Source organism: Rutilus rutilus (genome assembly GCF_951802725.1).
Source record: "Rutilus rutilus genome assembly, chromosome: 22".
Classification (NCBI taxonomy): Eukaryota; Metazoa; Chordata; class Actinopteri; order Cypriniformes; family Leuciscidae; genus Rutilus; species Rutilus rutilus.
Genome location: NC_140227.1, coordinates 24,929,996 through 24,952,063, shown reverse-complemented (window position 1 = coordinate 24,952,063; position 22,068 = coordinate 24,929,996). Strand labels below are relative to the sequence as shown.

The 22,068-nt window shown below is 35.8% G+C and overlaps 1 protein-coding gene across 1 annotated transcript in view; it reads left to right on the top strand.

Moving 5' to 3' along the window:
* pcdh17 (protocadherin 17) overlaps window positions 1-22,068 on the top strand; it is a 73,515-nt gene that overhangs the window by 24,889 nt on the left and 26,558 nt on the right. The window contains exons 3-4 of the mRNA XM_084394440.1: window positions 7,138-7,196; window positions 7,325-7,497. Coding sequence (XP_084250566.1) covers window positions 7,138-7,196; window positions 7,325-7,497 — 232 coding nt within the window. The remainder of the gene's footprint in view (window positions 1-7,137; window positions 7,197-7,324; window positions 7,498-22,068) is intronic.

The window sequence follows — 22,068 nt, the reverse complement described above, 5'->3', positions numbered from 1 at the left end:
GTTATGTAGTTGTAAACATCGATCGCTCTTTGTTTATGAAGCTTTATTGTGTACATTTCGCAAATGCGATTCCACCCAGGGGCTTGGTGTTCAAACAGCCAAACAAACAGACGCAAAAAACGGCTTGTTTGCCCTTGAAACCTTTGATTCTCGATAGCCCATCATGTCAGATGGCTGTTTTACACTCAATTAGGGAGCTATTGGACCCCAATCTGTTTGCAGTCAGAGTTTGGTTTGTTTAGTTGCTGTGAAAGTTTTCTTCTGGGGTACGGTTAATGTGGAGATATAAATAAATCTAAATTATGGATGTGAGCTACATATATTTGACGTTCATTTTTGGTCACATTTCCCATAGTATAATGCATCTCACATAGCTGCTTGTCACAAAGTTTTGGTGGTAAATCCAGTGCAACAAAATATGAATAAATCAGTGACGCTGACACCTGTTTAATACGTATGAGAGCATTTTAGTGCCAAATTAAAATAAAACATTTAATATATTGATAATAAAGCCATAATATTTAGAAAATAATCTAATAAGAATAATCGGTAACACTTTAGAATACTGTATCTTACTTACTGCATAACTAATAAGTAATTATTGAAGAACTAATAGGTAATTATTCATTAACTACTTCTTCACTACTGTTAACTACTAAGGAAGATGTGTTAACTAATCAGTATGTAATATATTTTTATGATTGTGTTAAGTAACAGTTAGTTAATCAATAAATAATGAATTCTGTCATAACTCTTAAAGAACTACTACTAATTATCTACTAATTAAGGTTCAAGAAAAATAACTAAGAAGTAACTACTAATGAACAGTCATACAAAACTAACCTCAGATTAGTTTTTTATATTTTATATACAGTACTGTGTGTGTCTGTTTTCCTCAGCATAGAATGCCATTGAGTAAATTCATGTTTGAGGCAATGACTGAGGGAAACTGAAAATATAGGGAACTTATTTGTAATTCATAAATAATTATCAAATAATTCTGCAGGAATTACTTAGAACCTGGAACAGTATTCTAAAGTGAGAATATAGGGAACTCATTAGTAATTAATAAATAATTATCAAATAATTATCCAGGAATTAGGCTACTTATAACCTGAAACAGTATTCTAAAGTGAACATATAAGGAAATTAATTGGTAATTAACAAATAATTATTAGATAATTCTTCAGGAATTACTTGGAACCTGGAACAGTATTCTAAAGTGAGAATATAGGGAACTCATTAGTAATTAATAAATAATTATCAAATAATTATCCAGGAATTAGGCTACTTATAACCTGAAACAGTATTCTAAAGTGAACATATAAGGAAATTAATTGGTAATTAACAAATAATTATTAGATAATTTTTCAGGAATTACTTGGAACCTTGAACAGTATTCTAAAGTGAGAATATAGGGAACTCATTAGTAATTAATACAGAATTACCACATACTTCTGACTCAAATCAAACTTACTGTAAAAAACACATTATTAACGGTATTATCTAAACCTTTGTAAAATAGATAAGTTATCATACATTATGATACATTTTGCTAATTAAATAAAAAGTTTGCTTATTTGCAGATCAATATATAGCCTAGTAAATGTCTGCACTTATCTTTCTTATTAGTGCTGAAGAATGACTAAAACTGGCTAGAAAATAAACTAAAAAACATTGATCAGTGCTTTTTACTTTTCAAGTAATTACCTTTGTACATTTACTAAGGTAATTTTGAAAATGAATAGGCCAATAGTTTATCATTTTACTGGAGTAATATTTTATTGGGTTATCTGTACTTTTACTCAAGTACTTGATTTGTGTACTTCATCCACCACTCCACTGCTAAAATAAAACGGTTTATTGTAGACTGTTCATTAGTAGTTACTTCTTAGTTATTTTTCTTGCACATTAATTAATAGATAATTAATAATAGTTCTTCAAGTGTTATGACATAATTCATTAGTTATTGATTAACTAACTGAAATTTAACACAATCATACAATTCTATTACATACTAATTAGTTAACACATCTTCCTTAGTAGTTAACAGTAGTGACTTAAGTGTTAATAAATAATTATCTATTAGTTCCTCAATAATTCCTTATTAGTTATGCAGTAAGTAAGATACAGTATTCTAAAGTGTTACCGAATAATCATAACATTACGAAATAAAAGTAATACTATTTTGAGAATAAAGCTTTTTTATTTCATTTTATCGTATTTAATAATTTTATATATTAATTATTTCAACGTTGCACAAAAAAAAAAAAAACGCTATGATGGTCACTAATCCTTATTGTGGCAGTGACATTGATGATGAAAAAACAGAAACAACTAAAAAGTCTGTTTTAAACAGTGCAAACAGCCTTAATTTTAATTTGCTATGGTCCAGTGTAAACTTTTACGTATACATTAAATTGTAATTGTACACTACTGAATGTTTGTCTGTATGCTAAATATAGGCACCATCCCAAAAAATATATTTGTCCACTTGGCAGACTTACAAGGCTGAATTAAACGTAATGCACACATGCTCTTCTCCGAGTTGTGTTTGTATTGTCAGACAGCAGAGGGCACATATCTGGCACGGCGAAATACCCAGATGCATTTCACAAGCCAGAGAGCTCCAATGACGTTTGAAAGGCAGATGGGCATATATGCTGCATAAGCATCCCTTCCTTTCCCTCATGACATCTTCCCCCTCACCTCCATACCTATCGCTTACAATGCCTCTATATTTCATTCTCTGTTTGTCTTGTAAACACGCTTATGCACACACACACACACACACACACACAGAGAGAGAGAGATTTGCCTGTCTTTTGTTCATTTGTCTCTATTGAAAGGAGGCATCTGGCTGGTCACCGTGAAAACACTCAAGAGAGTATAGTGAGGATTCCTTGAAATAGATGAGCCATTTTCTGCCTCTCTCTTGAGAGAGTCTGTTTTTCTCCCACACACTCCCTTAGACAAAGTTCCTCTCGTTTTGTTGCTTCGCACAAGTTTGCTTACCTGTTGATTGGGGAGTTTATGTTTAAAAGTCTTACAAAACCTCCTTTGGGGAGATTTGGGGATCACACAATTCAATTCATATACATTTTTATTAGTATTTATAAATTATTATTTAATATATACACTAGGGGTTGAGCGACTTTTTTAAAGTCGACATTTATGTGATGAAAGTCGATGTCGACCAGTCGCTGATGACGTCATTGATGAACAAATAAGCCTGAACCTTGAGCAGAGACTCGAACGCGAGTTGCCTTGTGCACAGCTATGGCATATGACAGCGCTTCTACATAACAGTTTTTTTTTTACTTTGGGTAGTTATATTTCTCACAGATTTCTGCTCATTCTAAATCAGATATAAAGTAGCACAGTAAAGATTACATATATATGAATGCGTGAGAGAGCGATTGCATGTGAAGTGCACGTGGCAGCGTCTCTCTACTAATAGTGAAGCTGTGGGTTTTAGTTACTATTAAGAAATATATGCTAGAACTTTTCAGTTTCTAAGCTATTTTATTGATCAGTCAAAGAGCAGAGTTTACAATACATTTCTGTGCTACTGAATGATTCTGTGTGCGCGCGATCTTCACGTAAAATGCGCGCTGCTGCCTGAGTATGTGTGTGTGTGTGTGTGTGTGCGCGCATGCAGCAGCAGTTTAGAACAACGATTAACTTATCTGTACAATAAGCTGTGTAAAATGTGCATTCACTCGATCAATTTTGAGCATCCAGATAGTATAATCATATTGTGGAGCGCTCTCTGAGTGTGCATTTGTTTGTCATTTTAACTGAAACGGAGCGAAAAAATGGACTTCAAAGATTTCTTATCCTGTTGTGCCCTCTATAGGCCATGAATGATCAGCGATCAGGTGTGTGTGTGTTAACATCATTGTTTTATTAAATAACTAAGGTATTAGGTTTTCCTGTACACAAGCACCAATGTGCAAATATTGGTGATAGTTTGTATAAATATTCAGTTAATGTACAAGCAGTGATGTTTTCTTTGAAAATTTTATTTTGACGTTAGGAGTTAGCCGTTAGCGCTTGTCTTTTAATAAAGAAGCATCTGGCAACTTTGAAAAGTCTGATAAAAATAAAAGAATGGTAGAAGTTAGAAAACTGCTGAATCACTTACAAAACAAAGAAAAATCTAGAAATCAGTCATTGAAAGTGTAGAGTATTTTGCTAATGGCTCCAGTCGAAAACATGCAGATGGAAGCTAATCCTGTTGTTAATACTGCATTACTGCAAATGATGGTCTAGTGCCCTCATTTGGGAGTTAAACACTCAATTAAAACAAGCGTAAGTTTAGTAACAGTGATACATAGTGTTAGTCATTAGCTGTCTGCTAGCCTGTTGCATGTAACAGCTGGACTGGATATGAAAATAGCAGAAACGCAGTTACCTGATGCCACACACCTCCGTGTCTCATTAAAGCCAGGACCTGAAGTTGTAAAAATCAGTATGTGCTAATTGGCAGGAGAATGTGTGATCTGTACTACTGTAATGTACGTTATATTAGCTTTTAGTTGTTGATACGAAGCGTTTATTTATAGCTGCTCACAGCAACACTGTTGGAACGAACAGGCGACGTTGGCTGCCAGCCTGCAAGATCGTGTTTAGTTTTTTTCATGATTGTGTATATTTTCTGATGAAGTTTTTGCGAAAGACACATGGTAATGGAAGAAAATTTAAATAAGCAGGACGCAATGGAGCCGTGCATGACCCAGAGCTGCCATGGCCAACGGACACAGCTTGCGCAATCTCAGGAAAAGCCTCATGAATCTCGACTGAGACCGGCACTATCCGCTTCGTTCTCTCGCTCAGAGATTTTCTCCAGGGGCAGTTTGCACACAGGCAGGATGTTGTAAAACACTTCCTCTGAAAGTGCTCTTATCAACCTTTTAAAACGCAGACGTGTGTAGGTCGTATTGCTGTGATTCCTGTCGCTGCCAAGGGCACACTGGCGCTGCTATCAAAATGAGCCATCATCCTCCGTTCTGGCACCCCTGCGAATATTTAATTAATAGATAGTGCCTTTTTAACTTATCTTTTGTAATTGCTGGTTTTTGCATTCTGGGAAAATGGCTGTAGAGCTATTTGAATGCACTGAATTCACTCTTCTTTTACCTTGAAATAGCACAGCTATGCATCAACGCTGTGCAAAAGGTTGGTTTTTCCCCTGACCCCTAAAAAGGTGCTTTTTTTCCTCGGGAAATAAAGTAAAAAAAGTCGCAATGAACCAAAGTTCGCTTTGAATTTTCAAAAGGCAATTACAACTTTAGCTGTAAAGCATTCCGATCGCTGATTTAGCCTTTGGTTCGGCTTGTGCATCTGCGCTTTTTATCTATGGCTGGAGTTGAAAGACGCGCTCCGTTCTGCGATAGAGAGTCTCAACAAAGCTCCATAAAGGTCACGAGGGTACAGAGAGGCCTACGTGACCTTTCACACAATCCCATAATCCCCTCCTGCTGTGGCTTTACCGTCTCGTTTCATCGTTTCAGCCGTCAGTGACATCGCGTACCATTCAAATATCTCCTTTTGAAGTCCAACAGTGCGTTGAAGAAAAATATTATATCTCTCTCCAGCAAATAGAAATTGTATTATGGCGTAAGGTTTCAGAAGCGAAAAAAGAAAATTGAAAAGATAAACATTGCTATCGCACTTTGATTACATAGCAGGTCTTTTTTATGTAAAAGTCTAAGATCTGTTTGCTTGGATCTTTTCCTGGTCGCATCTTTCAAATGTCTTTGAAATCAACAGGTGCGATTACAGTTTTATACACCAAGTACATGTGGTAATGTCAGGCATAAAAGCGTATATTAGTAATAAAGAATGTTCCAGCACTGCATTACTGTACCATCAAGATGTCTGAGAGGTTTTATGATGGTGAAGAGAGAGAGGGAGGGGGGGAGGAGAGGAGAAATAAGGCAGTGCATTAGTCTCTCTCAGTCTCGTGTTTAGCCATGTCAATATTGTCTGGACCACAGCTGAGTCCAGATTCTCTTCCGTTCCACTCCGTATTGACTCTGAGTTACTGCTCAAACATGTTGTGGCAACATTGATGTAACATTGAGTTGAGTAATTGAAACCTATAGAAGAGAGATCAGAGAGGGATTGTTTTTTTATATATAACTCTGTAAAGAATGACAAACTGGTGAAGTTTACTCCATAAAGCACCTCTTATTATTACTCAGCTTTGTCTTTGTGTGGCAGAACTGATTGGTAGACTTTGAGACGTTCTCCTTTTTCACATAATGATGATAGATATGCAAAATCTTCTCAGCTGAAGTAAGAGTAAGCATGAGTAAGTATGAATCTCCAGAAAGCTGTACACAAAAATGTATAATAAATGATATATATATATATATATATATATATATATATATATATATATATATATATATATATATATATATATATATATATATATTATTTTTGGGATTTGGATATTTGGATTAAATATGACCCACACGTTTATTGACATTCACACAGAAAAAAAATTATAAAAAAAAATACACGATTGTTTTCCATGATGTATTAGCAAAGCATTAATACACACAGAAGATCAAAAATAAAACATGATGCAATAAAATAAACTCTCAGCAAGACATTAATGAGCATTAAGATGCTGGCAGATCAAATCACATCACTGCAATCCTGTTTACTTCTTTATTTTATACTTAGTCACTCTAAAAAGTAAATACAATTAGCTTCTATTAAGAACAGTAGTTGTGAATGGAAGTTCTCAGATGAATAAAGAAGGCTTAGCATGTGTGGGTGAGTGCGCAGAGCCTTTAACAACCCATCCTCTCATTTTCTCATCCCAACAAACTCCCTCCTCTTCATTCCATTTTCTGCCTTGCTCCTCCACTCTTATTTGTATCTAACAGGTCATTAAGTTCACAAATGTGCAATTGAGTGTTTTGGATGTTTAATTAGCATGTTTCCTTGACTAATTAAAATGCACAAATCTAAGGATTAAAGCCCCCCTCTTTTTCTGCTTCTCTCCCACCCCATTTTATGAATAATTAATCAATCTCTTTCACCAGGAGATTCAGTTGCACACCAGGACACATTTCAGTGTCGTGCAAGACGTAAACTCTTTTCCTTTTTCCTTCACAGACAGACAATTTTCCTGCTGAGCCCAATTACATGGGTAACAGGCAGCAGTTTGTTCAAAGGTAAGGCCTATTTAACAGTTTTCTCAGCTTTATTTGTCTTGAACTCCTCTGCACATGAATGTTCTTTAGTTTAGAACTAAAAACCCATGCCCGTTTGATCATTCCCGTCTTGTTTTTTCGACTTGTAGCAGCTCCACGTTCAAAGATCCAGAGCGAGCCAGTCTCAGAGACAGCGGGCATGGGGACAGCGACCAAGCGGACAGTGATCAGGACACTAATAAAGGCTCCTGCTGTGACATGTCCGCTAAGGAAGCGCTCAAGATGAAGGCCACTGGCCTCAAGCCTCAACCACTTGAGCAGGGTGAGTCCTTCAACATCAGGAACTTAATTTAGAACCAAAGATTGAGTTGTTTAGAGTCTGTCTCTCTTCTTGTGCTCATTCTTATAGTGTTTCTTCTTGAAATTCACTCATTGTTATTGGACGTTCCTTATATTCCTGGCACGTTCCACAGATGCAGTACACTTTTGTCCCATGGTTTTATAGGAACTATTCGATTTTAGATACAACGGTGAATGTTCCACCTTGGAGGCCTTCTTGATTGTTTCTAACAATTAATATCATATATAACATATACAGTAAATCCTAATTTTAACAATCTCTTGAATTGATATTAGCCATAACGATTAATTCATTCTTTAATTCGTTAATTCATTCATTCATTTTTCTTATTTGTGGAAAGTGTCATCTTTCTGTTTGCTGTTTTCCTCTGCATGTCCCTTTCTCAATCGAAACGAAAGCTTTCAGTCAGAGGTCTCAAACGGTTATTCGTTTTCTGACCTCACCGTAGTTGAATCTTCATGCTGTCACGCTCTCATTTTCGTAACAGCTCATCTCTCGCTCCCACTCTTTCGCTCTCTTTTGCTTTTCAAACTATCTTCCATCCTTTAGACTCCCTATTTTCCTTGTCCTCTTTCCTCCATCTTTCAATTTCTCCCTCTCCCCCCTCTCTCTCTCTGTCTCTCTTTCTTGCTCTCTCTCTTGTATTCCAGCCACGTTCTCAGTTTATCAAAGCAGGCAGGCCCATTATGATTTTATAAGCCAAACCACTCTAGCCGTTCCATTTAGTGAGTGCTGGTTAGGCGCTGGTAGGCGCTTCCTTAAAATTTTGATAATGGAACATGGAAAATGACTTATCATCCAGCAGGCCATGTCACATTCTCAACCTGATTAAATATGAATAATTATTCCGGCTCTCTCTTGGTAGGACAAATTACTTGTGACATGTTAGAACAATAACTTCAGATAAGAAAGCAGTCCCATACTCCCTTTCCATTGCACTCGTTTGCGAAAGAAGCATGTAAAGATGGTTTTATTCATCTATGCCCAGGTCTGTTGGGCCATGTTGAAGACTATTACACTGGGGCCGTATTCCACAAAAGACAACCTGAAAAAAAAAAAAACATGAGAGAAAGAAAGAGAATAAATGGGCCACAGAAAGCAATACATCAAATATAATGGCACAATTAATCAATAGAACAGAGGGGAATCTGCCGCTATCTGAGCCGAGGCAGCGGACGAGTACGCCAAGCCTGTCTGCCTTGATTTGGCTTGTGTGTGTATGTGTGTTTTCATTTGGATTCAGGAATAGACTGAATGCACTGGCAAGAGAAATTGGCCAATTAAAGGGGCCCATATGTTTCATATTTTGAGAATGTTGTTATTTAATGGTGCATGGGAAAGGGTTGGAGAATGGCTGAAATTAGCTAGTTTAACAGTGTGACTCACTTACACATACAAAAAGACAAAAGCCGCAGCCACAATAGTCACATGTCCAACAAGCTTTATAGTTACCTAAGCCAAGAACAATGAAAACCTGACAGTCAAAAGTGACAGTCTGCATGTGTTTTATCCTTATTTGTAGTTGTTGTCGACTCTTTCTGCATGTTACAATGTTACGGCAATAACTGATGACAAGTGAAAGTCTGAGTGAGTCAATCATTCACTTAACCAATTTGGTAAAAAACGTTGGTTTATTCAGACACAAGACAACTGACTATCTTCTATAAGTAAATCGTTGAATTATTCACTCAACTAAAAACAATTTGCTTAAAAACTATGATTCATTCAGGAATTAAACGACTGACTGTCTAGTGAATCATTTACTCAAACCGAATCATTTCGCTCACAAACACTGATTCATTCAGGAACGAAGCGGCTCATTTTCTCAAACCAAATCGATTCATTAAAAAATTATGATTCATTCAGAGATGCCAACCAGTTTCCGTTTTGTCTGATTAGGATTATTTCCACTGACAGAGAAAAACCTGGAAAGAAAAACATGTTCCTCAATATTTTCGTTGTGTTTATTGAACTCTTATATAAAAGTGGTGTCAAGTGGTGTTTTTCTGCGTGGAAAGATGTACAGTAGGCTGTAGTCAATGAAACATAGACACTGAGCAGCGTTAGTACGAAATCGCAATCAAACTCACTGCTTTGTGTTCGCGTTAAGTTAAATATGTTGTCTACTCGGATTAGTTTTATAGTGTATTTAGTTATCCTCTCAAACAGGTCACGTTTGATGACCAAACTCACTTTACTTCCTTTCCTCCCTCTGTTCTGTTTTATTGAGTATTGAAATCAATAATTAAGCCACAAGACAGTTAATTGGGAACGGCTGTCTGTTTTGTCAATATATCTTCAGATATGTCCAGAGGGCTGGGTGTATCTTCTCTCAGACAGGCACACTTTAAACTCTCTCTCTCACAGAAATGACACATGACAGTCTAGAGAAAGCCCAGGCTAGCCTAGAGATCCCCTGTGTCCTCTTGTAAGCATTATCACATCCAACATTAGACCGCCTCCACTACCACCAGCTTCTAAATCTGTGTTAAAAGCCTCTGAAATGGATATTTTACAGTTGCTGTATGCTATAACAACATTGCTGTGTAGTAAACGTTATGTCTCACTACATATGCAGCGTATTATAGTGGTGTCTTTAACAGTGGAGTATTATAGCTGTTTATGGCAGCAGGTTATGGTCAGTGGATATCAATATGTGTGTGCGCACACGAGGAGCCGCTTGGGTTTGATGCATTATTTAGGAAATGGGAACTTCTCTTTTTCTGCCTGCTTTTCCCTACTTTATCACCCTCTCTAATCTCTCAATCATTGGTTTTGACTCACATTACACTATATATAATATTTATAATTATCATTCAATTATTAAAGTGTCCATTATTACAGTTCTTTGTTTTAAAACTTCAAAACAATCAATACTGTGGGTGAAAAAGACTTACCAAGTATAGCTTCCTATTCCTTTAATGAGACACTTGAGCTTGTTTGTCTTTCACAGGTTTTGACAGTTCATTGTGCAATTCTAATTGACGTTGTGAAGAATAGATAGAAGTATGGGTGAGACGAGCAGCAAACTATCTTCTGCACAAATCAACCTCTGTGCAATGCCTTTTTGCTTTCATTTACTCACCCTCAAGTTGTTCCAAACCTGTACACATTTCTTTGTTCTGCCGAACACAAAGAAATATTTATGAAGAATGTTTTTAACCATACAGTTTAACTGTTTGTTTACAAACCATTGAATAACCAAACCATTGACTTCCATAGTATGTAAAAAAATAAATAATTATAATATGATGTCAATAACTGTTTGGTTGCAAACATTCTTCAAAATATCTTCCTTTGTGTTCAGCAGAACAAAGAAATGTATACAGGTTTGGAACAACTTGAGGGTGAGTAATTGATGACAAAATTTCCATTTTTGGGTGAACTATCCCTTTAAGAGCTAATGAATATTATATACTCTTTCTTTAAAAGGATCCATCCATCCATTATTTGGCTTCATAGTCTTTAATCAAAATCATCATTGCTTTTTTGTTCTGTGCAATCCTAGTATTGAATGCCCACTTTCAGTCAATTCCTGATTAAAAAAAGTCCCATCCTGCATGTTTTATTTTTCTCATTAAATGTGAAATACGTCACATTACGGAAGTAAAATGCTATTTGATGTTGACTTTAAGTACCCCCTCAGGTATGTTGTGAATTCCATTTCTAGATGCGTTTCTAGATAAGCATACATGCTTGGAATATTAACTAGCTGCTGTACCAACAACTGTTATTGCTGATGGCAAATTGTGTATTCATAAGGGCAAAATTAAATATAGATGCGAATGAAAAAAGAAACAGAACGAGATCTTAATCGCTGGACGGAGTCTTTCTTATTATGCATACACATACGTGTTTTTTTACTTCCTTTCAGACATGCACCCTAGCTACTTTTCAGGGTTGTGAGAATGTAATGCCCGTATGTGTGTGTTTGCGATTTTTCATAGGTAATATTTCAGTCGAGCAGAGAGAGACCCAGTCTGTTCACACAGACACAAACAACAGAGGGTAGTAGAAGACAATACTCATTTTCCTCTCTCTCTCTCTCTCTATCTCTCTCTCTTTCGCCATCTACTCTAATTATGTTCACCCTCTAGCGCAAACACATTCATAGAAATCATAACAGGGAAGACATACGCATTGTGAATAGAACTGCAGTCCCGCATGGATCTAGTGTCATGTTTTGATCCCTGTAGAGAAGAGTTAGTTTTATATGCCATGTTCCTCTCGCTCTCTCGTTCTCTCTGCTCTTAATTGGATCAGAACCAAGTTGTTCTTAGAACAAACACAAGCTCTGTTCCAAAACCTAGTGAGCTGCCTATAGACAGTGTTTTAAGGCATCATGTTCCCAATGGGAATGCTGTTCTAAAAACATGGGTTGCAATTTGAGATGTTGTTTTGGCCCAAATTTAAGTATCCTTTGCGGATAAGGCAATCCCAGAATGCATGATGGTAATTAATTTTTGATGTGATTTATAAACTCTTATCCTCAATATTGGCGTGTGCTATAATTTTTATTTTTTATTTATTTAATACGCACTCTATTTTTCTTTCTGTTTCTGTATGTTTTCTTTCACTCCCCTCTTTTCCTTCCTCCAATATTTTTTGTCGCCCGGCACGTGTGCAGTCGTGAAATTGATTAATTAGCCTCTCTAAATTGGGAGCTGTGTATTAATTTAGCAGAAAAGTATTTTTCGTATTAATTGGTGATTAATTGATGTAAAGTTTTGCCTGCAGCATGGGCTAATCCTGGAATGTGTTCATCAGCGGCCATCACACGGTCCGATACGCACGTATACGAGTAACGAACACCAGACCATTATACGCAAGTGCCGAGATGTGTACCTTGCGATAATGTGTGCGTGTGTGAAAAGGTCCCATTAGATTGCTGTGCAAGTGTTCTAGATGACCTCTCTTAATTGTGTTTGATTGGAGCGCGATAATCAAATTGTCTCACCTCTTTTCCACTGTAATGCTTCAGATTATCCATCTGAAGGAACAAAACGGGAGAGAAGGATGGAGAAACTGAAATAGAAAAAGAAATTATTTAAATAATTGAACCAGTGTCTTCCAGTCTGCTAGCTGGTTAGCTTGGGTTAGGGTTGTTTTAGTATTAGTTTCTAGAAATATTTTTAATTAGTTTATCTGAAACGACAAAGAACAAATTAAATCAATGTCATCTCCGCCCATTTCCGTTGCCAAATGGGGAAAACGGAAATGAGGTAATCATATAAAAGGAGGAATTTAAACTAAAGGTTTAAAGAGAAAGTGCTGGAAAAGTCGTTTAGATTGTGGTTATAACTGGGCATCGACGAGGTGAGAACCGAAAAGCCTCAATGCAAGCCGAACGCCAACTCAGCACCCAAATAAAAAGAACTGCTGGTAGTTTGCAGGAGAAGGAAGGTGAACATATTTTCACTTACCTGGGCGGCGGTGACGTAGTCATCAGCGGTTAGTTGTTTTTCCATGCCCCAAAACAAAAATGGACATTTCTGTTTTTTTTTCCTTTTCAAAAATCTGGTCTTGTTCATGGGACTATGGAACTCCCGAATCTGTGGTCTTTTAAATGTAAATTTATGCAGCTTTGACCGTACTTTTTTATGACAAGATTTGTCATATTGTTGCGGTTTTTGTTTCTTTCTTGTACGAAATACAAAAAAATATTTCTAAACTGAATCCTATGTCCTTTGTGATTATTTATTTTGGATTTGAGTTGATGTATTTAACTGGTGGTATTTATGCTATCTGGGTTATTTTTCATCAAATATTGACAGGGTTACTCCTGTCTGGTGCCCAAATTTATTAACTTTAATTTACACTAAATCATTTACATTTTTTATTTATTTATTTTTGATTATCGGTTCACCACCGTTACTATATATATATATATATATTCCATTTTCCTTTTAGTTAAAGTTTAAGTATTTTTTTGTCATTTCTATTTATTTATTTTTTTAAGATATGTGCATATACTTTTCTATAAAATGTTCTATTATTTTAGTACTTCAAGTAAAAACTAAACAGAAATTAAAAATGTTCCAACTAGCTAGTATTTTTTTACTTGTATAAAAAGTTTTATTTTATACAAGTAATGCTTTTTATGTTTTTAGTTTTAGTTAACGATAATAACCCAGTTAACCCCTGCTATAACTACAACGTTAGGGTGGCAAAAGGAACATATATTGCAAGTATTTTATTCATACATGCACATATATTATATAAACACAGATTGTTATGTCAGATGTGATTAATCGCGATTAATCGATTTGAGCGTACTCTTAAAAGCGTGAAATGCGTTTCTGTTTTCCCTTTTCTTCTGCATTTGACGTCACAGCACAGAATCATCATGATAATGAAGGATTAGAAGTGTTTTCTTTTAGCCAATCAGCATCTTCGTGACATCACTAGTTGTGTTCGAGTTGAAGCGGTGCTGCGCAGATTGATCGGTGTATAACATCAAAGTCCCGAGAGAGCGATTAGAGAGTAGGCGGCTTTTTAATCGCTCTTGTGATACTTTGATGTCATACACCGATCGATCTGAGCAGCGGCGCTTCAAGTCAAACACACCTATTTTTGTAAGGCTTCAGAGTGATTAGTCACATGGCATTGGTTCAAAATAAAAACGTTAGCAAGCCAAGCACCTGCCATTAAGATGAATGAGAATGCTAACGCATAGATTTCTCCAGACACAAACCCAGTCATCCATTTCCCACTCTATTTTTTTTTTTTTTTTTTTTCGTTGTAATCAAGATCTCTTTTACCCACTTTATCTATTGGAACAAAGCGCTGTGATGCTTGGTCACACACACATTATAGTTTTGAGACTACCTGAGAGTGACGGCTGATTGATTCTCTGTGGCCACCGCAGTGCTTTGAATTGAATAGTCAGGTGGAGGCAGAGCTCTGGGAAACAACAGACGCTCCAACAAGAATCCAAAATGCGTCAGAAAACCACACAGGCGAAAGGTCTGATCAGACATATTGATTGAGATCCTGATTCTACAAGCCTTGTTTAACTTCCCTGCCAGAAACAAGATTCATTCATCAATACATGATTCATTCAGCAGGGCCTTCGTTAATGAAACAGGTGCTCGAAAACGCATGTGTTTAAAGACAACGTCAATCGGCATTCATAAAGCATGTAACTTGGAATAGTTCATTGTAAAATATGTTATTAACTGAAAACTTCATTGACATCAAACCTGGTGTGCCTAATGTTTTAATATGAGTGAAAAAAATCAGTGGACATAATGTTATCCATTGGGATCTGGTTGAATCAGACTCATTAAGCTATGATATTATTAATTTACATTATTTTTCCCTGCCTACGCAGGTTGTGTGTGCATTAGCAGAAAAGAGTTTTTCAAAAGCAGAGAAGGTTATTACATTTTCCTCCAGAATATGCACTGATGATTCGTGCACATTAAGATCAAGGACGTTTATTTAGAATATAATGTCATGTTGTCTATAAGACCAGTGCATTCGTTTCTCGCACTACGTAGCATCAAACGCTTCAACGGAAAGCACAGAAAAATGGGTACGCCAAGTTCGTGTGGTGTGCGATAAAGGAGCTGAGATGATATTTTCTTCAGTTAGGAAATAAATCAAGAAACGAGTAGCACTGTGAAAACGTACCTAAAGGGATAGATATTTTTCTGTGTGCATATCCCTCTTTGTGATCCTTAAACACATCCACTTCAAAAGAGCAAAATCAGTTAATTAATGACATTCTAACAGATGCCCTTTTCCCACTTGTTGCCTAGGTAACCTCCACATCCTGGCACTCAGGCATTATTTGAATTTATATTGACAGATTCGAATGTTTTTTGCTCCTTTTTCCACCAAAAAAAAAGGTCATTTCCTGTCATTCATTTTTTTATGCCCATATTATGTAGATGTTTTTAGACGACGATGCCGTGTTTGAAATGGCTCCACACTTCTCCAGGGCTATTCATACACACTCTCAATGGAATATGTAAGCACTCTTGGCTTTCTTCTTGTCAATTCTTTTCAGGACTCTTCATTCACCTCTTTTCCTTAAGTTCCACATCTGTTTTATTCTTTCTTTTCTGCCAAGAAAAGCGGGTCTGCGTAATACAGATAAAGAATGGTGTGTGTAAATGACTGCCACAAGACATCAGGCTGTTTTTTTAAGACGGTAGAGCTGCAGTGCACACACGCGCACACGCACACACACACACACACACACACTGTTTGTGGTGATTCATATGTCTACTCACGAAAGCATTGGCTTGTGGAGAAAATGTGCAACTTTTAAAGGTTGTATTAATACTACAGTTGCTAACCTTCACTCACTACTTTTAATTCTAAAATTAAAATAAAATAAGAAAGCAGATTGAAAAAGGCTGTCATACAAAAAAAAAAAAAAAATTATAAACACATGCAAAAACAAGAGAGAACCAACAACATATTAATAACTGATTATGTTTTAGTCAATGTTCAATGTGTTTGTTTACATTGTAAAATAAAACCTGTAGTCTGCCTTTTTTTTTTTTTGTCAAATAATTTTGTAATTTTGTGAGAAAACGCTTCCACGCCATTGGTGGAAAGATTCGGCATTCCGTGTTTTCACTGTTATATGGTAGGGGGCGCTATGACACATCTTCTGAAAGAGTACTGAATCGCCTGATCAAAACACACGAAGAAGAAGCAGAAACAAGCGATCTTGTGTATAATCATATGCATATGTACAATAACGTGATCATGATCATGGACAGAGTTAAAAATAAAACATATTTTCCTCATATTTTGATGGTTCAATCGATCTTGTAGGGTCATTAAAAAACATTATTTTTGTCCTCTACTGTATATTAGATTTATTTCAATTAGTTTTTCAACACTTTTAGTTTCAGTTAGCAAAAACAACATTGACCATAAGTGCCCTTAAAATCAGAGGGAACTAATATATTGATATCAGATAATATTTTGGTTGATAATGTTGCTCAAGCTTCAACCCTAACCTTAAAATTGATCCACATCCTACTTTGTGAAATCACTGTGAATGTTCATGGATCCTTTCCTTTCTGTAAAGCAGTTCTGTATGAATTTCACTCTTGCACAACTCCATAATCTCCAAAATTGATCTCACTGAAGTTTATATTGCAGAAACTCTGGAAGCAGGGCTATATTTGAGTTTCACAGGAATAGACTCAGCTCTGTCATCAATGCTTTCGTGAGTCGACTGTCAGTAAGAGTAATCACTGTCATTGTCTCGCTTTAAAGGGACTCAAATATGCATTAATATCACATAAATCTTACAGTTTTAGACGTCAGTTTATTTTTCATGTTTGACAAGTTTCGTATCTTTTTTTCTTTTTTTTTTAAGGTAGAGCTGTCACCACACATCTGATTTAGCCATATAAGCTCTCGAATTTGTTCTCTATCAATTCCGACAACAACAGACGTGTCGCAATAATGTAATTGATTTGTAGTCGAGAGAAAAACGTAGACAAATTAAAGGGTCAGCAAATCTCTTCTGATTTATTTTGGTCATTTTTTTGATACCTCTCAGCAGTGGTGCGGCGATTCATCAGTCAAAATCGCTGAATAGTTAATCACTTTCTTTGCTGTATTTTTTAAAACTTGTAAATGAACTTTGTGCAAATGGGATTTTGATCAGAACATACATCAAAACAGATCATCTGTTTTCATGAGTCATGTTTCCAAAAGATATGTGTGGGTGAGAGATATGGGTTAAAAAACGTCTCGCAGGCACGCGAGCACCAGGTCGGCCGTATAGCAGATATATGGCCTGTGACTGCGTGAGCATGAAAGCAGTTGACCTGCCGGGTCCCGTGGGGAACAACGGCTTTTCCCTCATAACGATTACAAATCGCCAGCAATGCAATTACCAGGGGCTAAGCAATGACTCTGGCGACTTAAACAATGGTAGCAGGTCTCGGACAGCATTGTTCAATGGCAGGATAAAGCTGGAGATTTGCTGCTCTCTCAAACGCAATAAGACACCATATTCATTCACTTCTGCAGAGCTTCTGGGGCCACTGAATGCTGTTTTCAGGGGCCATCAAAGTAATATTCATGCTATTAAGAGACTTATCCCAAAAAATCTGGTAAGTGGTAATTTTATGCCAGGACGTTTTTCGTTATGTTTACGAATAATTTTCCTTTAACTCTAAAACACAAAACAATGCAATGAGTAATTCAATATACAATACAGATTGTTTCAAAGCAGCTTCATACACAGAAAATTAACAGAATCAATGATGCAAACTTCATCAAATATAAGAAATTCTCTTAAATTGACTTAAGGCGAGACACTACAGGTGAATAGGGTAAAATTTAAACATAATAGGTATCACCATGAAACTTCTTCAGTTGATTACTTACACAAGTATATATATATATATATATATATATATATATATATATATATATATATATATATATATAAAAAAAAAGTTTTAGAAATTTGTATGTTTAATTATGCAAAATAGGCATTATCTCAATAAATATGCACGATTTTGCATATATTTTCGGTAGATAGATCTGAACATATGATAAAGCCAGGTGCAAAATTCTTTTTTTCATTTTGTTTACACACAAGATGAAAAAAAAAAAAAAAATCAGAGGGATTTCAGGATATATTCTTTCATTATCTAGGAAAGCAAAATATACTGTCCATAGCCTTAAAAAATTGATTTTCGCCATTTTTTTTTTAATTAAAATGTCACATAAATCAGGCCAGGAATGATTTATTAACAAATCCCTCTGAAAATATCTTCAAGTGTATAACTGGAAAGTTTTGTGTACATAGGTGCTACATAGGCTGAGATGTTTGTACTGGAGAATGACAAAAAAACTAATTTTGAGAAAACGGCAGTTAAAGATTTAAATAGCTCTAAATGAGATTTCGTCCTTAGCTTTAAATCCCCCTTTGGACATTCACGATTGGTTACTGATAGAAAGGAAATGCCCATATTTGGGTTACATAGCGTTGTGCAGGAGACTCAGAGCTTTACAACGATACCGGTCACTCGGAACTCGGATTGTCGCGTAACTTCTTGGTAAATTCGGGAGAAACTTACTGCCGCAAGTAAACAAAATGTAATAAAATAAACATATTAATGTATATTTTCAACATTTTCTTTATAGCAGCTTGAAAGAACACATATTGAAGGCGTAAACTAGCCCAAAATCTCAAAACTGACCACTGCATGAAAAATCAATGTTTTTGCCTGTGTCTCTAACAAGACAATGGTGTCATTATTCAGCTCAAGTCTATTCAAAGTTGATTCAATTCAGTTCTGCAAAATTTGTCAGTTACGAAACAAATTTGATTAAGCTTGAAAGCAGCTCTTCAGAAGACAATAGTGTTATCATCCAGCTCAGTTATGTTCACGTTTTGTTGTCATATGATAGTGTTAGTAGTAAAATCGATAATATTACTGAATATATTTCACTTTCATGGACTTTTAGTTTTATCGCCTGTTTCCTATGTTCTTCCCGTCAGTCATCTGTTGCCTTGGATATTGCAGCTGATCATTATTGAGTTAATTATCATTGAGTATTTAAGTTTTGTTTGATATTTGCTATATGCACTCGAGTTGTTTGCTTTTTGTTAATAAACGATGTTAATATTTTGAAGCTCTTAACCTGCCATCATCTTCATCATCTTTGGACTTTAAACGTGACAAATATTAAGTTTTCTTATTAGGCCTTATTTTTAAAGACTTTTCTTATATTACATTACAAAATGCCCCGCGCTTTGAAATACTCACATTAACGTTGTATCGTCGTTAAGAACAACAGCTGGTACGGCTAGCCTCGGCGGAGAACTCTAATTAACGTGTTTGTACGCATAGGATCTAAACAGGTACCATATGGGAGATTGTTGGTTCATATTTCTATATCACATCTGTCTGGTAAATGTGATTAATTGATGTTTAATGGCTTGCATCTCAATTCTGTTGATCAAAAATGATGTCTCAGGAATGTTTCAATTCAGCGGTGGTGTCAATAGAATCGAGTGAGGAAGTGAAAGGAGCTTAATTTCTGTAAAACTCTGCTCTTTTGCACTGGAAGTGTAAAACTCTTGTGTCAGATGGCAGCCTTTTGTTGATGTTTCAGATAATTATTTCATCACCCCGAAATCGATGTGTTTTTTTTCCGTCCTCATTAATAGTCCCTCTCCTGCAACAGCCTTTGTTCTCTAACTGAATAAGCACGACCCAATTGATGCATGTGCATGTCAGAAGAAACATTTGGAGAGGGAAATTAGAAGCCTGAGCAATCTGGAGTAGCGTGAGTCTTATCATTCATGTATCACTCTTGTTGTTGTTGTTTTGTGTCCTCACCTCACTCGTTCACACTCCCCGGGCTCAAACGCACACACTTAAAGCAATTTAGTCCACTAAGCTAGCGCAATCCTACGGAAAGGCTGCAAATCTTTTTTAAGGGCAATATCAGGAGCTTAGGATTTTGTTTCCTTTATTATAGGAGATTTAAGGGATTAGCTTTCACTCTTAATACACAACGTTTCATTTTGTTCCATTGTGAGTGTATCTGTGTGGTAACAGAAGCATTGCAGACATGAGGTTAAGAAAATATATCTTGTGTCCACCATCCTATGTTGACTGATGACTACTTTTGTCTCATGACTCACGAGCATGAGAGCGTCAAGATCCTTTAACCCAGCAAAACCTCATAATTCCATGTGAATGAAGTGCCGCAGTTTGGACCGTCTCTGCTTGTTTGCAATGCAAGGGTAAATAAAGAACTGGTCTTCGAGTTTTTTTTTACTCAAGAAACTCTCTATTAAGGCTATATATATTAAGGTTTTATGCATTTGAGGAGCGGAGAAGAGTGTCTTAGTCTAGCATTTGTCGTTGAGTCGTATTCAAACTGTCTTAAATAGCACAGTTCATCTTTTAGATTTTGCAGCCAAATGACAGAAAAAAACTGAGCGCTCACATAGCTGCAAGGAACTTTATAATCTGTAAGTTGATGAAAACGTAATGCGTTGCGCTTACTGCCTCAGATGCTGTCGTTCTAATGACAGACAAAACACGGATGTCCGAAGTTTGTTTAATTATTTTACAGTTAGAAATACATTTTTTTGAAAAGTAGTGGTTTTGGACATACGAGGTTTCCGCCTGACAGCGACAATATTTAATATGATATTTACTATGCAAATTTGTAAAGCAAATTATTAACATGAACAAAACTTTTCTGAAAAACCTGACATGTCTACTACATGTCTTCTGTCTACATTCAGATACTCATATGTATGTTATAAAAATATTTCATTGATTTACATTACAAGCAATCAGAATTTCATCTTACTTTTTGGCCATATAAATATCAGCAACTGCGCTGAATTGGAAAATAATGCCTATTTTTTGCTCAGTTTGAGTTCAATAAGAGTTCCTTATTCTCACTTTATCATATGAGCGGTAAAATCTATCAAGTATGCTACTCAAAAAATTAATAACTAAATAAATACAGCCAAACTTTTTTTTTTTTTGATTTTTACTTATTGATTTAAGTTTTGTAAAGGATCAATAAACGGTTCTATTTCTTATATATATATATAATATTTTTTTTTAAATAATGTTATAATTATATTATATTATATAATTCTTTAAAGGGTTAATAGCAGTTTAAAATTTTGTAGCAAAAATGATTTTAGTATTGCTAAAGTTTGACTAGTTTCTGTGAATTATATATGAATTCTAGAATTCTGTGAAACTATATTTTTAAACTCGAAAAAGCTTCATTTGTGGCAGCTCTCAAAATTTTCCTGGAAGCCATCACATATCACAAGCCATATATATATATATATATATTATTTTTTATTATTTTTTTGAAGTTTTAGTAAAAATATATATAGATAAACAATAACTCTTTATTTATGCATTATGCAAAAAAAGGGAAAAATCTATTAATAATTACTATTAATACATTGCCTTGTTCATTTAGTAAAAAAAAACTGATTGGTAGAAAACATTGATTAATTTAACTAGATATAATTCTTTTTTTTCTATTTCTATGCCCAGCCCTTGTGTCTGTGTGTGCATATACCCACATACCTCTGTTTCATGTAATTAAGCTGGAACCTCATTAGCCCCGGGTATCGCGGTTATGATATTTGAGAGTCATAACGACACTGTGTCCTCTGCCTTCTAAGGGAGCAAACCATAAATCTGTGACATTAGCCCGCCGCCCCTGTCGCCGTGGTGACTAATTATGCTCTGTTTGTATAAGTAATGGCTTATTCTTCACGGTACAGGGTGATCATGATTAAGAAGGGACCCGCCGGAGCCGTAGACTCATTTTCCTTTGCTCTCATTGGCCGCTCGCTCATCATCTCCCTCTCCCCTTAAATGAAAACTCATTATTTGACGTGTGCTAAATGCTATACGGAGTGTTTCTCCCACTAGCCCATACTGCAATGAAGAAATTAGGAGATATTAATCCATAAAAGGCTAATTTATACCTCACAAGCGAAGTGGACAATGACTCGTTTCAAAGAGGAACTTTAGTGGTGGTAAT